Raw genomic sequence first — 17,186 nt, forward strand, 5'->3', positions numbered from 1 at the left:
AAAAATTATTATTATTATATCTATAAATAGAACCTTTATCACAACCACCACTTGAAACACAAATCATATATTATTCATTTATTTATGAGAAATAAAAAAAAAAAACTAATATAATAACTTTGATTTTTCTTTAGCAACTTATTATTTTGTTCTAAAAATAATTTAATTACAAAAACAGTAATATAATATAGAATCTAAATAATAAATAAGCTTATGATCATTCTAAACGAAATAACAATAATAAATATTCCAAAGAAATTTGAAAATTGAATCACACCTAATACTGACCAAAATGTTAATTAGAAAACGTGACTTCTTCATATTTTTTAATTCATATAAATTATACATTTGAGATATAGGTAGATAAGAGAACAAGAGTAAATATAATAAAATATTTTTCTTGTATATTCTTTACGGGAAAAGTGTTATATTTATAAATGACAAATATAACTTTAAATGATATAACTAAAAAATTATTAATATAATAATTATCACATTGCTAGAATTCTTTGAAACATTTAATGGGATTATTCAAAACCGTTAATAGTTTGTCAATATTCAAAACAATTTTATATACATTCTCAAAAATAAATAAAAAGCTCTGATATAGTAGCTTAAACAAATACTAACAAATTTCTTGTCATTATTTCACTATATCTGTTATCATTATTTAGCCATTGACATAGCCATGTTATTATTGTCGCTTCTCATAATACAGTTACACAGAAGACAGAGACGTAATCTTAAGTTATTTCACAAAATAGAAAGCATCAAATTTTGAAACTGAAAAAATAAAAATAATCTCTAAAAACTTCCGACAATCAAAATCACTCTAAAATATACGCACGAACTTAGTTACTCCCTCCCTCCATTTTCTTTCGTACAATATTTTCTAAAGACTTGTTTATTTTTATTTAACTATCATCCATAAAATTCAAGACAATATTAACTAGTTTACATACATGTATTCAGTATAATATAAGCATAAAAATGGTAACTAAAAATTTGATTAAATATGTTTTTTGTTCTCAATTTACAGAAAAATTTGAAATTAGTCCCTCAACGAAACTTTTGTCCAATTTAGTCCTCAAACTTCAGAACTGCGTGAATTTAGTCATTTAAAATAAATATTGTTAAGTTTATTTAAAATTTCAAACACATATCATGATAGCATTTGAGATATTTACACCGTTTGATACGTTTTTTCTTCAATATTATCTAAGAAACTATCATGAAAGGTATTTGAAACGTCAACTAAACTTAACAAATTTGGTTAAAAGGACCAAATCCACGCAATTTTGAAGTTGAAGGATTAAATTATACCAAAGTTTCGAAGATGAACTAATTTTAATTTTCACTAAAAGTTAAAGAACCAAAAACGTATTTAACCCATCAAAATTTTATAAATATTTCATTAAAGTAAAAAATAATAATAAATTCATTATTTTTTTCTAAAAGCCTTAATCAACATCTCAAAAGAAATAAAATGTTTTTTTTTATTTGGGCATTGGTCACACCTTTTTTTTTTCTAAAGAGGTACACATTTAGTGAAAAAGAAAATACCTTTTATATATTTGGCAAAGTATGCTCAATTGCAAGTGGCGCACATGTCCCTCGTGAGAGTTCAATAATTTTGTATTTATACATATATATATATATATATATATATATATATATATATATATATATATATATATGTGTGTGTGTATATGGCAACTTGACAGTACAAACATTATGTTGATACTGTGTCACCCCACCCATGTGTGATGGATTACACAAATTGATTCACATCTCATACAATTCACAATGTACATAAACTCCATCTCCATACTCATTTGTTTTTTTCCCAGGTTATGTGTTTTTGTTTCTTAAGTGTCTCCTCCAAATGGATATGTATGTTTTTACAAACAAGAAAAAAAGGTTTGATTTAAAACAAAGTAAAGCATGAAGAAAGTAAAATATAAGGTATAATTCAGAAGTACCTTAAAGTGCACATTTTCTGAAGACAAATGAAAATTGACATGCATTGTACTCTTTGGTCTCAGTGTTCCACCTGTTTGGAGCAATACTTATCTTCTTTTAGGTTTTCAACATCCTTTTGTCTTTTTATCATTAATAATATGATTGCTATAAGAAGAAAAAAAAACATTAGGGTACAATTAAAGCAAATAAAGGCAAGTGAGTCAAAATAATTTAATGAAACGGTGTCATGCAAGGAAACTATAAATGCCACGTACAATGAACATCTTTGCTCATAAAATAGTTGTAGCCAATTTTGTGTAAGCAAGAAGAAAAAGAACATGACAACTTGGTCTCTCATCTTTGACAACATTGGTTTGGGCCCATAATCATGGCAATCACCCGAGTGGACTTTAAACAAAAGCCCACCATAAACATGGATGATGATAACCCTACCTGTTTTGTTATCCAATATATATAAACTCAAAAATTGAAGGATTTTATGAGAAAGACATAGAACTTTTACTATAAAATTTGTTTGTAGAAAGACTTCAGACGATGTGAATTTTATTTCATAAGTATTGTTTTCTTAAAACTCTTTATAATCTTTTTTTTTTCTTTTTTTACTTTATTTTAAACTTGGATATTTTTTTGTTTGGAGATCAAAACATGTCATATGACTCTTGACATTGAGGTTTACATTCTTCACCAATCATAATCTTCAATAGGATAAGTTCATAATTTTTTTAGTCTTTTGTTAAATGTGTTGTAGGTGGGGTGTTTTGAGTTTGTATGTGGCGTTTAAGGGCCCAAGATAAATTTTTGTTCAGTTATAATTGTTAAAGTGTGTTCTGATTGTGGATAAGAGTTTTTTATGCACAAATAACCTGAGTGAGGTAGAATATATGGAAATGTGAGAGTTGAGTATGTGTAAAACATATTTTTGGAGTAAGCGAGCATTATATATATAGACAAGGGAAACTATATTTAGTTTAAATTACCTAAATATAGAATTGGAGATGACAAAAATATTCATGTTCTCAAGTATCTGCTGTGGATAGTTAATATCCACGGATATTTATTATGCACATGTAATAGATAACGAATATTTTAACACTCATTCATAGATCGGTCGGACCCGGGTATACACTAACTGTACTCATGGACATTCATTACCCCGCGACAAAATTTAAACTAAGAATTAATATTATTTTATTAAGTTAAAATCAATTAAAATTAAAATTTAACATATGTTTTATTAAAATAATTTTAATTTTAATTTAATTTATATTTAATTGATTTTTTTTTGTAATTTTATTTTTTAAAGATTAGAAAATATATTTTTTAAACTTCTACGGATATTCACAGGTACTCAAATATTTCTAAATATCCACGAATATTTTTTAAGCAGGTATCCAACATTTAACGAGTGAATTTTTTTGTTGCAGGTCGATTTGTGAGTAAGTATTATATGTGTCCGATTTGATCCATTGTAATTTCTGTGTAAGATCTACTTCATTGATTAAATCACTACATTTTTTTTCAAATGATTTTAATAAGTTGAGACCATTTTTTGATAATTTTTTTCATTCAACTTTGATAGATTGAACAAACACTATCAAATTCTCCTACATTGTGAGACTTGTCGTCATTTTCCATTTTAGTTAATAAGAATAATGAGAGTAACTCATTGTTTTACATTAATCATGACATCATTTTTGTATTAGTCGCACAAACTCCAATTTTTAAACATGTAAATATAAATAAATAAAACCACAAGACAATATTACAATTATGACATCTAGTTAATAAAAAAATTTAACCATGGGGTACTCAATAGAAAATATAAAAAATTATTTTAAAAACTTCACATACTAAAGATAATTAAAATATTTAAGTTTATACAAAATTTGAAACTTAATTAAGTAAATTATTTATTGATTCTTTATAAGTAATTTATAACATATTATAATTGATGAATATAGTAAATATAAAATACAATAATAAAAACTTTTTAAATAAAAAAGAATATTCAGGCCTCGTTAATTGGAGTATATAGTAATTGGGAATATATAGTAATTTAACTTTTAGGGAGGAGATAGTAATTTAACATTTAGGGTTTTGATTGACAACATAGGTATATATCGTAAAGAAAAAAGCTACAGGGGCGCACACGCATCATCCTCTGGAGCAACACTGATGATGTAAGACGATCGATCCGATGTATTAAGTTTTCTTAGATCATTTAATCTTATTTAATATAAGTTTGTTATTTGTTATCTGTTATTTTGATTCAATACTATATTCAAACTACTGCGTTCTTCGATCTCTTCATTTGAATGCTATTTGGTATATGTTTTTGCGTCGTGTATTATTCTTTCGTTTATTAGATCCAAGTTATTTCGTTTCTGATCTAAGTTATACTAGTCCTTTTTTGTTTATAGGTGTAAGTTGTTTTGTTTCTTGTCAAAGCAGTACACAGAACATACACAAGCAAATGAAATTTTAACTTTTACATGGTTTAGAATAGAGTGGTGGTGGAGAGGCTAAGTAGAGCTTTTACCAATGGAGAGGGATGATAATTATGAAAGCCTTCTGTTTGGTATGCAGTTATATAATACTTTTTAGGGACACAATATATTATTTTTAGTGATCTAGGTGAAGAAGTACGCGAATTTGTAGACTTAGCTCACTGAGATAATAGAAATGGATTATAAGAAATTGGATGCAGAATCCAAATAGATATTGGAGGAGATTATAAGATATTTATTTTACATAGAGTATTGCTATCTAGGTGAATGAACACATGTTTAAATAATATGTTGTGATTGTTCTTATAATGTTATGGTTCTTGCTTGGTTTGATTGATTGATCAATGATCACGGAAGCTTTGCAAGCATAGAATGTGGATGTTATGGAACATGGCATCTGTAGTTGACAACTCAGAGTGTTTTTGAAACCAGAATTTCTGAGAAGCCTATATTTTTCAATCTAACAAGGAACTGTACGAGCATTAACCAAAGCACCTCCAACCACCATCTTGCTAACCCATGCAGCCCTCTCTCCAAAACCTATCGATCTTCATCAATTCTTCCTGTTGCTTGGTGTGGGCTTGACATATAGTGTAGAGCTTTTGTATTTCGTCTACCCCCCAATGAAGCTTCACAACTTCTCTACTCTGGTGCTTAAGTATTGCATACGGTATTCTTCACTAAGTTATAACATATGCTCGCTACACAACAGACTGCACCCCTACCCACTTGACATATTCAGCTAATTAGAAAATATACATCGATACAAACTTCATGGCTCTTGTTCTGCTGTATAATACAATAACTATGCGAGAGCTTTTAAATTATTACAATAATATACCAGTTAAACTGTAAAACCAAAAAACATGGTTTTGGGTTGTAATTGGTTCAGTCTTAAATTTTTTGTTAGTGATCTCATTGGCATGTATATGTCCGTCTTTATTTGAAGTTGTTTAATAATGTCTCGGAATTTACCAAAATTTTATTACTTCTATTATTTGAACCCAAAGTGAGGGCAAAAGTTCCTCAAGTTGGAGCATGGTCCTGCGATATTAATGTTAGGTCCAAATGTTAGGTCCACAGTTGTTGGAAAATGTTGCAAAGGAAACTTTGGCATGTCAAGTCTTGCATTCAAATGATTTTCAATACAAGTTGATTTTATCCGGTGGTAAAGAATCATACTATGAACAATTTAGCAAGACATCATATTCTTCCCCTCATGACACCTGGAACTGAGAGTACTATTACAAGTACTAGAATTAAGATGCCAAATATAGGGAGTGAAGGATTGGATTTGTCTGTTCATCGTTTTATCAACAGTCAACAGAAACTCAAGAATGATTCATTTCAGTAGTTACTTCAAAACCCCTGTGAGCCCCGAACATATTATTCCAAATCCTGTCATCCATAAAATGACTACTGAGATGGAGAAGATGACAAGGATTCTAAGGTGTTTTCTTTCATTACCATATAAATGTTAATATCTATGTTACATATGATTATAATGGAAAAGTGTGATTTGCGACATCCACTTTGCCATTGAAACGTGAGACAATGATAGATTAGAATGGAATGACTTTCAAATTGTTTGTTATCACAAAGTGCAAGAAGACGAGATATAAGGTGAGGATTTGGTTAAGCTAATTTTTTATAAACCTAGGATGTTCTTTTATACATAGAGATAATATTTCAAGGTAATAACTTGGAACTCTAGTATTTAGGGAAATATACACAACTATGTTACTTACTATTCTTGAAGTCTCACATTGGACTTGTCCCTTCCTAGTATGAGTATTGTACAACAGTATTCGTTTCTAGAGAGTGAATACCTTAGAAGTGTCTAAGGTATGGATGAAAAGAAAGATGTCTTAGTGGTTTTTTCTTGGTCTCCACCTCACCTCACCTTGAAGTTCAATTCTTAAATTGTGTCGGACTATACTATAACAATAACGCCTATCTTGTAATGATGAAGAAATATCAAGATAAAATGTGGTAAGAGTTAGGAAGAAACTCTAGTTAGTTATTGAGATATTAGCTTAATATAACTTATATTGATTTATAGGAAAAAGGAATGATCATTTCCAGTAATCATATATTCCCAGTGTTGCTGTTTTTATTATGTATAGATGGATGTGTGGAGGCTTCCCTTTGATAGCTTATTGTGATGCACCAGAACCATGGCAACTAGGATTTCAAGATGCAGCAACACCTATAATGGAAGGAATAATGGCCTTGCATCACGATGTCTTTTTCTTCCTTATTTAGATTTTGGTGTTTGTATTATGAGTCTTGGCTCGTGCTTAATGGTGTTTCAGGTCTAAAATTTGTCCAATCCTACGAATGATTTTTCATGGAACTTGAAATATGTAAAGGGTGTGCTGTTTAAAACTTCTGATACTTGTCATATACTGGGACCCCCTTCCCTCTGGTCCCTTCTATTGTTATTCATCCATGTTTGGTACTACAATTTTCCATTTGGTTATCCTCTTCGTATCGATCGTTAATCTCAGCGCTAGCATATGAAGGATATGGCATCTAAACTTTCCTGTATCTGAGTGTTTATAGTAAGCCAATTTCTTATATTTGCGGGCATATCAAGTTAATTACTGTATATTATGCTAATATCTTCATCTGCTTGTCTCGTAGGTTTAAACATCTGAAATCCAATTGGGCTGTTAGTAGTACTGATAAAAATGTCGGAGGGAACCAGTTTGGTGCTGGAATCATCTGAAAATGGTACGGATTTGTCTCAGGAAGACATTGACACCATCGAGGAAACAGCAGAGGAAACAATTTTGTCAAGACAAACTTCTGTCAACCTTGTTCCTTTTATTGGTCAAAGATTTGTATCTCAAGAAGCAGCTTATGAATTTTATTGCAGTTTTGCTAAACAGTGTGGCTTTTCAATTAGACGACACCGAACTCGAGGGAAAGATGGGGTTGGAAGGGGAGTTACAAGGAGGGATTTCACTTGCCATCGTGGTGGTTATCCCCAGATTAAACCTTCTGATGACGGAAAGGTGCAAAGGAACCGCAAATCATCTCGCTGTGGTTGCCAAGCATACATGCGTATTGTGAAAAGGGCAGATTTTGATGTCCCTGAATGGCGTGTTACTGGTTTTAGGAACACACACAATCATGAGCTATTAAAATCCAATGAGGTGCGCCTTCTTCCAGCTTATTGTCCGATATCTCCTGATGACAAGAGTCGAATATGCATGTTTGCTAAAGCTGGAATGTCAGTAAGGCAGATGTTAAGACTGATGGAGCTGGAGAAAGGTGTCAAACTTGGCTGTCTTCCTTTTACAGAGATAGATGTAAGAAACTTGCTGCAGTCTTTCAGAATTGTGGACAGAGATAATGATGCCATTGATTTGATTGCTATGTGCAAGAGGTTAAAGGATGAAAACCACAACTTCAAATATGAATTCAAAATAGATAGTAATAACAGGCTTGAACATATTGCATGGTCCTACAGTTCATCCATTCAATCATATGAGGCATTTGGCGATGCTGTAGTTTTCGATACCACCTACCGAGTAGATGCTTATGACATGTTGTTGGGATGTTGGCTTGGTGTGGACAATCATGGCATACCTTGTTTCTTTAGTTGCGCACTTCTACGGGATGAAAACATACAATCTTTCTCATGGGCTCTCAAGGCAAGAACCTTGTGATACTCTAACTTAATAATCTTGCGTGCCATTTCCCAATTGCCTGCTCTCCAGTGTAGGTTTGAGTTACTGTGCCAGAACCTACAATATGTTAGCTTTTGATAATGCTTTTGCAAAATAAAATGTGAGCAAATTAACTGTATAAATATAAATTAGTAAGAGTATCTAATGAATAGTATTGTTTGGTTAGCATGTGGCACAAGTTAAAAATTAAACATAGCATTAATTATTGTCATTGAGTTACCCTAATTACTTGAAGAATAAAGAATCAAGTGCTGCTTGTACTTTCAAGGTAAGAACCTTAGCATGTGCCCTATTAACTCCTATAAACAAAACCCTTAATGTCAAAGCAGCAAAATATTGTACATAGTTTTTCTTTTCAACGTTTGATTCTTTGAAAGGAATATTTTTTTTTCTTGATTGTAGAATAACGAGGACAATCCATTTCCTGATAGTTTTGTTGAATTTTTTATGCTGCAAATTTCCTTTACATGATGTTTGAGATTTGTTTCGGGAGTTTGTGTTTTTAACCTAATCATCGCCACACAGGCTTTCTTGGGGTTCATGAAAGGAAAGGCTCCTCAAACAATATTGACGGATCACAACACTTGGCTGAAAGAAGCTATTGCAGTTGAATTGCCTGAAACCAAACATGCTTTTTGTATATGGCATATACTTTCTAAGTTCTCTGATTGGTTTTCTTTACTTCTTGAATCACAATATGATGAGTGGAAAGCTGAGTTCCACCGGCTCTACAATTTGGAACTGGTGGAAGATTTTGAAGAAGGCTGGCGGCAAATGGTTGACAAGTATGGACTCCACACAAATAAACATATCATTAGCCTATATTCATTGAGGACATTTTGGGCTTTACCATTCTTGAGGCGCTACTTCTTTGCAGGATTAACCAGTACATCTCAGTCTGAGTCCATTAATGCTTTCATCCAACGTTTCTTGAGTGCCCAATCTCAACTAGACCGCTTTGTGGAGCAAGTATGTGATATATAATTCGTCTTTAGTTGAATTTCTTGATATGCGATGCCATTTTTAAATATCACTTTCTGCAGGTGGCTGATATTGTTGATTTTAATGACCGAGCCGGAGCGAAGCAAAAGATGCAAAGGAAACTGCAAAAAGCGTGCCTCAAAACTGGTTCGCCTATTGAATCCCATGCTGCCACTGTACTCACTCCTTATGCCTTGAATAAACTTCAGGAAGAGCTAGTTTTGGCGCCACAATATGCATCCTTCCTGGTTGATGAAGGTTGTTTCCAGGTCAGACACCATTCTCAGACAGATGGAGGGTGCAAAGTATTTTGGGTTCCTTGTCAAGAGCACATAAGCTGCAGCTGTCATCTGTTTGAGTTTTCAGGCATCTTATGTAGACATGTGCTACGTGTCATGTCAACTAATAACTGTTTTCACGTCCCTGATCAATATTTACCAGGTCGATGGCGAGGCACCGGTTCATCTTCTGTTAACCACTTCCGGGGTACCACTAGTAGGGATCAGCCCGAAAGGATGCAACTTTTGGAATCCATGGTTTCAACATTTTTTGTGGAATCCATTGAAACTGAGGAACGTCTGGATGTTGCTTGCGAGCAAATTTCCATGGTGCTATCACGCATCAAAACTCTTCCTAGGTCTCCACATGGGGTGAATGACATTGCATTTGGTTATCCATCAGATTCACTGATCCTCCCAGAGGTAGAAGATGCTAATGGAATGATTCACAGCTTTACAATCGCAAATCCCCATGATTCTATCACTACAGGAAAACTGAAGGAAAGAAGGGCCAGAGATGGAGTCGATCTCACAAGGAAGCGAAGACAGTTTCCTGCACCATTGTGTGCTCAATATGGACATGATCCATCTGATTGCTCAATAATGGCGACTGACAATATGAGTGGAGATGCATTAGGGTACTTGTAAAGTGGGTGGAAGTAGTATTGTTGTACAAAGTAAATGCATTTTTTTGGGGGGTACATAGATGCATTTTTTTTTTTTTTTATTTCGGATGCATGTAATGAGCATTTGTTATATTTTGCTGCACCCCAGTGGTACAAATGTTCCTCCCTCTTTTTACATGAACAAATGTTTCGGTGCTTCTTGCACCATTGTATGGGCATGAGAATTTAGATTTGCTTAAATACATAAATCTTTTTGCTTCTACTTCTGTCTTCAAACATGACGTTTGTGGTTGTGTAGGTGTCACTTTGTCCATTAACAGTTGTAGTTAACACTAAACTGCTTTTAATCTCAATGAAGGAGTAATTCTCCTATTTTATGTATTAGATTCACTTTCATCTTTTCTCATTTTTTATACATGGTTCAAGATCATATCATCGGGATTCATTCACTTCAGACAACATTTTTTTTAGTTTTTTTCTTCTCATTTTTTATAAAACTAGTTTTTAAGAAATGACAATCAACAAATTGAGTTGTAAATGTTTTTTTTTTTTGATGGTTGGATATACTTTATTATTCATAAAATTTCATATCCAACATATATTTATATGATATTGAGAGGTGAATATAATTTTGGGTTTCTTTTTCAATTTTTATTATGATTTTAATTATGTGATTGACATGTGAAGATAAAAGACCATAATTGTGGTGAATTTGTATGTGAAAAAAAATAATTATGTAATTTGGGAGCTAAAGGTTGCACCGGTGATAATTCCTTACTAGTTGGTATTAAATATTACATAATGAGAATTAATGTAAAATTTGAACATATAAATTTTGATTTTTTTTTAAATTAATATTATAACTCACCACCCACTTTTTTTTTTTATTGTACCTCATTATCCTTTTTCAAACTAAAAATTAGAATAATTTCATATCCTTTCATTTTCTTATTAGTTCCCAATCATCTCTATTCATAATAATATTTTTTTTAGGACAATTGGAACATATATAACACACAGGAATATTTTAGAAAATATTAGGTTACTTAACCCAAAACTCAACTTGAAGAGAGAGTATTTATTATATTTTGTTTTTGGCTGGATGTAAATCCAAACAATCATTTCTAAATTATTTTATTGAATATTCAACTTCAAGGCTAATAAATATGTTATACTGTAATATTTTGACAACTAAATTTAATAATTTTTTTAGGTAACATCTTTTAAATATTTTTAAAATATAGAAAAAATAAAAGTTACTTAAAAGATATCATCAAATAAGAAAAAAATATTAAAATTTAGTTGTTAAAAAATAATTTTCTTTAAAAACTTAAAATATAAATTTACCAACTATGTTTTAAGATATCACCATCACATTTCATTCTCAATATTCTCCATCACTAATAGGGTAAATAATTTTCAATTTTGATTGAAAGAAAAAATGACCAAAATGATTGTGATTATCATCAATATACGATCATAATTAGAATTACAATATTAATGAGCTAAATATGCTTTTATCTTTCTTCAGTTATTCTTAATAAAGTTCAACTAGATGTTTTCTTGCAATACAAATACAAGTTCAATTTCATTTTGTTTGATATTTTCTACATCTTCTCATTTTTTATGTTATTTTTCAAGTTTTGGCGAGAAAAGTTATTTTCATATCTTCATTCAAACTCATATTTACAAAGGACCTTAACCACAATCACTGCCATAAAAATTATTTGATTACATTCAATGAACCAAAACTAATAGAATAAATCAAGGATTTTTCATCAACACTCATTATTTTGTTTTAGCAAGATTTCATAACATTGTAAAACTAATAATATAATATAAAATATAAATAATAAAGAAATTTAAAGTTAAATAATAATAATAATAATAATAATAATAAGACATTAAAGAGATCTTGAACTTTTGAATTAGAAAACAATTCATATAAAACTATACTCTTGCGAGATAGATATATAAGAGAAAGATAGATATTTTAAAATAACTTTCTTCGTATTTTCATACGAGAGAACAATCTTATATTTATAAAAACAAATACTACTTTTAATAATATAATTCAAACATGATAAATACAAGAAAATTATTAAATAAAAATTAAATTAAAAAATAATAATTATTATTATATAAACTAAATTATATATTATTTTTTAAGTGAAAATTTATTAATATTTAGAATAGTCTCTATTACTATAATAAGAATTATAATTAATTTATAAATTAGAATTTAAATTATCTCTTTCACTGATTACAAAAGTTTTAACTGCATGTTATTTCCTAAAAGTGATACAATTACACAAGCGACACAGTTTTAAATTCATTTCACAAAAATAAAAATTACAAACATTTTTAAATAAAACGTAGGAGCTTCGGACAATAAAAACACTCTAAACTATAAACACAAACTTAGTTACTCCCTCCACTTATTTTAAATATATTCTTTTTGAAAAACTCTTTTCTTTTTATTTAACTATTTTCCATAAAATTTAAGATAATATTAATTACAATTAGATAGTTTATATATATATATATGTCTTCATTAAGGTAAAGTAAAATATATTGCATTTATTAATTGAATATATTAGTCATACTTTTTTTTAAGGGACATTCATTTGGTGAAAAATAAAATGTCTTTTTATATGATAAAGTACATTGAATTCAAGTGAAACACATGCCCCTCTAGAGAGTTCAAGAGTCACTCGTGAGAGTTCACGATATATATATATATATATATATATATATATATATATATATATATATATATATATATATATATATATATATATATATATATATATATATATATATATATATATATATATTATTTTGTTGTTTATTAGTGTGCCACGACACCTCCCATGAAAGATAGATTACAAAAATTACTCTTTTCAAAATATTCTCATACAGTGGAGAAACAATGGAATTAAATAGAAACTTATTTATATATATTGTTGATTTGATTAAAATAATGAAAGTTGGTATGTTTTATTTATCCAATGTGAAAATTGATTTAGATTGATTTTTTGCAATATATTTTTTTCATTAAAAACTAATTGAAATATGAAAAAGCATTCTTTAAAAATATTGTTATTTAAAAATATTATTTGTTAATTATCAATAATAATTATAAAAAATTTAGAAAAAATGAATAAATAAATTTGTTTTCCAATTTTAAGTATAGTAGTATACAAATAAATTAATAATTTATCTAATCATCTCTATAAAGTCTCACACTTTCTTCTAATCTCATACAGAATTTAATAAATTAATATATTGAACTAATTAATATATCAATTAATTAAATTAGATGAGAGTGTTACAACATAATAACCTATAACTTAATAAAAAATAGATTTAAGAATCGTGCGGTTCGAATGATATACATATGGCGATGTGTTGACCAAATATAAATTAAACTTTATTAAATTATTAATTATTAAATTATATATATATATATATATATATATGTTTAACTAAATAAATTTATATTTTTCGAAAATAATTATGTACATTTTTAATCATCGAATAAACATGGAGTATATAGTAATTTACCATCTAGGGTTTTGATTGACAAGGTCATAGATATATATTCTAAAGAAGAGCTACAGAAACGGCCACGCCGCATCGTTGGGAGCAACACTGATAATGTAAGTAGATCGATCCACTGTTTTAGGTTATCAGATCATCTATTCTTATTTAATATAAAATTGTTATTTGTAATTTTGATTTGTATTCAAACTGCTGCGTTCTTCGCGATCTCTATTAGGTATAGATTTTTCAGTTTCTTCTTCTCTCGATCTAAGTTACTTCTTTTCATTTGTTAGATCTAAGTTTACTAGTCCATTTTTGTGTATAAGGTATAAGTTGTTTCGTTTCTCCTCTGTTTTTTGGTTATGGTTAATAGCTATAATTTTTGTTTTTACAGGATATAGAACATAAAAAGGATGGATTTTTTTTTTTTTAATTTTTTTTCTTTTTTATGTTTTAGAATAGAGTGTTGGTGGGATCTTTATCTTTTACATACTACCAACGTAGAGGGAGGATAAACTATTATGAAACCCTATGCAGTTATATGATACTTTGGAAGCACATGATTTCTATTATTTTTTGTGATGAACGCGAATTTGTTGAGTTGATACACTGTTATCATCGACATGGATTAGAAGAAATTGGACCTAGAATCCAAATAGATATTGTGGATTATAAGATGTTAATTTTACATAGAGTATCGTTATGGAGGTGAATGAACAAATGTTGAAATAATATGTTAGGGTTGTTTTTATTATGATTGTTGCTTGGTTTGATTGATCACGGAAGCTTAGCAAGTGTAGAATATTGGTAGGTAGGTCAGGGAAGGTTTGCAAGCATAGAATGTGGATGTTATGGAACATGCAATCTGTTGTTGACAACTCAGAGTTGTTGTGAATCATGAGTTGCATATTGTGCCCCCACCCACTTGACATACTCGGCTAATCAGAAAATGTACACCAGATACAAACTTTATGCCTCTGGTTCTGCTGTATAATACCATAACTATGTTAAAGCTTTTAAATTATTACGAGAATATTTGAGTTAAACTACATAAGCAAGAAATATGGTTTTGGATTGTAATTGGTTTAGTCTTGGGTTATTTTGTCAGTGATCTGTTTGACATGATTATGTGTATCTTTATTTGAAGTTATTTAATAATTTGTCTTGGAACTAACCAAATTTTTATTATTTCTGTTATAGTGGAACCAAGGTGAGGGAAAAGTTCTTGAAGTTCTAGCATGGGCCTGCTATCTCATGTTAGGTCCACAGTTGTGGGAAAATGTTGCAAAGGAAACTTTGGCATGTCAAGATTCTTGCTGTCGAATGATTTTCAACGCAAGTTGATTGTATCCGGTAAAGAATCATACTATGATCATTTTAGCAAGAGGTCGTATTCTTCCCCCTCTAAGGCACCTGGAACTGAGAGTACGATTACGAGTACTAAAATTAAGATGCCAAATATAGGGAGTGAAGGTTTTGCCTTTTCATCTTTTTTATCAACTGTCAACAAAAATTCAAGGATGATTAATTTCAGTAGTTGCCTCAAAACCCCTGTGAAGCCTGAACAGATTGCTGCAAATCCTGTCATCCTGAAAATGACTACGGAGTTGGAGAAGATACCAAGGGCTCTAAGGTTTGTGTTCTTTCATCACCATTTAAATGTTGATGTATATTTTAAGTACGATTGTAATAGACTAGTGTAATTTGCAACATCCTTTTTGCCATTGAAAGAGAGTCAGTGAGAGATTTAGAATGGAAATGACTTTCAAATTGTTTGTCATAACAAAAGTGCAAGAAGACGAGATTAAGGTGGGAATTTTGTTAAGCTAATTTTTTATAAACCTAGGATGTTTTTTATACATAGAGATAAAAGTACAGCAAATGCACTTGAATTATGAAACTTTTTACTGAAATATTCAACCTTAATACTCTAGTATTTAGGGAAATATACCCATTTATGTATCTTCCTGTTCTTGAAATCTCACATTGGATTTGTCTCTTCCTAATATGAGTATTGTAGAATACTATTCGTTTCTAGAGAGAGAATACCTTAGAGGTGTCCAAGGTATGGATGAAAAAGGAAGATGTCTTAGTGGCTTTTTCTAAGTCTCCACATCGCCTTGAAATTTGATTCTTTAATTGTCTCAGAATCTATAACTTAAGATAGACTAGAACAATAGTGCGTATCTTGTAATGATGAAGAATTATCGAAATATAACGTGGTAAGAGTTAGGTAAAACTATAGTTTGTATTGAGATATCAACTGATTATCATAACTTGTAGTGATTAATACTTTACTATTTTTTTTTTAGAAAAAATGATTGATCATTTTTAGTAATCATATATTCCAAGTGTTGTTTTTATTATGAATAGATGGATGTGTGGAGGCTTCCCTGCGATAGCTTTGTGTGATGCACCAGAACCGTGGCAACTAGGATTTCAAGATGCAGCAACACCTATAATGCAAGGAATTATGGACTTACATCACGACATCTTTTTCTTCCTTGTTCAGATTTTGGTTTTTGTGTTGTGGGTCTTGTCTCGTGCTTTATGGTGTTTCAGGTCTAAAATTAGTCCAATCCCACAAAGGATTGTTCATGGAACCACCATTGAGATTCTCTGGACCATACTTCCCAGTATCATCCTCATGTTCATCGCCATACCATCATTCACTTTGTTATACTCAATGGACGATGTTGTAGTTGATCCTGCCATTACTATCAAAGCTATTGGGCATCAATGGTATTGGAGTTATGAGTATTCTGACTATAACAACTCGGATGAGCAATCACTTGCTTTTGACAGTTATATGGTTCCAGAAGATGATCTAGAATTGGGTCAACTGCGTTTATTAGAAGTTGACAATAGAGTGGTGGTACCAGCCAAAACTCATCTGCGTGTTCTGATAACATCAGCTGATGTACTTCATAGCTGGGCTGTACCTTCCTTAGGTGTGAAATGTGATGCAGTACCTGGGCGTTTGAATCAGATCTCTACTTTTATACAACGAGAAGGAGTTTACTATGGTCAGTGCAGTGAAATTTGTGGAACTAATCATGCTTTTATGCCTATTGTTGTGGAAGCTGTTTCTACTAAGGATTATGGTTCCTGGGTTTCCAATCAAATCCAATAATCCCACCAGGTTGGGGTTGGTGGAGACAATGACGACATTGATATGGTGACAGAAGTAGCAGTGACAAGAATTGCTGATGGTCAAATTAGACAAATAAAACTAGGTATTTTTCAATGAGTATTTCGTATTTGAACCAAAGAATTGTCTCAGCAACAGAATTAAGTTTGTCACTGTCTATTTGCACTTGGTTTGTGTGTCACATTTTATTTTGTTAAAATAAAACCTGAAACAATTGTATTTTGTTATGTGCCATACTTTTTTTGAGAAATCAAATGCATACATATTTATTTGTTGGAAGTTTGTGATGTGATTTTATTTGATTTTGGATAAAAAATTTATACAAGTTAATAGAAATATGTATATAATGGAATTTGATCTGATTCAGTCTAAATTCGTTCTGCAATGCTAATCTAGTCGAATTTCCTTGTAAGTTT

The 17,186-nt window shown here is 30.4% G+C and overlaps 2 protein-coding genes across 6 annotated transcripts; both read left to right on the forward strand.

Moving 5' to 3' along the window:
- Positions 1-4,053: 4,053 nt before the first annotated feature.
- On the forward strand, positions 4,054-10,335 carry LOC114162517 (protein FAR1-RELATED SEQUENCE 11-like). 4 transcript variants are annotated; one of them, XM_028046436.2, is made up of 5 exons: positions 4,054-4,163; positions 7,137-8,152; positions 8,714-9,157; positions 9,232-9,438; positions 9,611-10,335. In XM_028046436.2, the coding sequence occupies exons 2-5, from the start codon at positions 7,184-7,186 to the stop codon at positions 9,821-9,823; spliced, it is 1,833 nt and encodes a 610-aa protein (XP_027902237.2). In that variant the 5' UTR covers positions 4,054-4,163; positions 7,137-7,183; the 3' UTR covers positions 9,824-10,335. The 4 variants fall into 4 exon arrangements, with proteins under 4 accessions (XP_027902237.2, XP_027902234.2, XP_027902236.2 ...); XM_028046433.2 differs by having other exon boundaries at positions 9,232-10,335; XM_028046435.2 differs by lacking the exon at positions 4,054-4,163 and adding an exon at positions 4,165-4,182 and having other exon boundaries at positions 9,232-10,335.
- Positions 10,336-13,679: 3,344 nt separating this feature from the next.
- On the forward strand, positions 13,680-17,049 carry LOC114163077 (Cytochrome C oxidase subunit II-like, transmembrane domain-containing protein). Of its 2 annotated transcripts, none has more exon segments than NM_001376035.1 (3): positions 13,680-13,735; positions 14,820-15,252; positions 15,993-17,047. In NM_001376035.1, coding segments are annotated over 2 exon segments (1,155 nt in total). In that variant the 5' UTR covers positions 13,680-13,735; positions 14,820-14,857; the 3' UTR covers positions 16,753-17,047.
- Positions 17,050-17,186: the final 137 nt, after the last annotated feature.

Source organism: Vigna unguiculata, chromosome 9, assembly GCF_037176805.1.
Source record: "Vigna unguiculata cultivar grain cowpea cultivar isolate G323 ecotype 2 chromosome 9, ASM3717680v1, whole genome shotgun sequence".
Classification (NCBI taxonomy): domain Eukaryota; kingdom Viridiplantae; phylum Streptophyta; class Magnoliopsida; order Fabales; family Fabaceae; genus Vigna; species Vigna unguiculata.

Coding starts and splice junctions, on each gene's coding strand:
- LOC114162517 (XM_028046433.2), top strand. CDS start 7,184: ATGTCGGAGGGAACCAGTTTGGTGCTGGAATCATCTGAAAATGGTACG. Junction 8,153..8,713: donor CTTTCTCATGGGCTCTCAAG/GCAAGAACCTTG, acceptor ATCGCCACACAG/GCTTTCTTGGGGTTCATGAA. Junction 9,158..9,231: donor TAGACCGCTTTGTGGAGCAA/GTATGTGATATA, acceptor CACTTTCTGCAG/GTGGCTGATATTGTTGATTT.
- LOC114163077 (XM_028047147.2), top strand. CDS start 14,858: ATGGGCCTGCTATCTCATGTTAGGTCCACAGTTGTGGGAAAATGTTGC. Junction 15,253..15,992: donor AAGATACCAAGGGCTCTAAG/GTTTGTGTTCTT, acceptor TATTATGAATAG/ATGGATGTGTGGAGGCTTCC.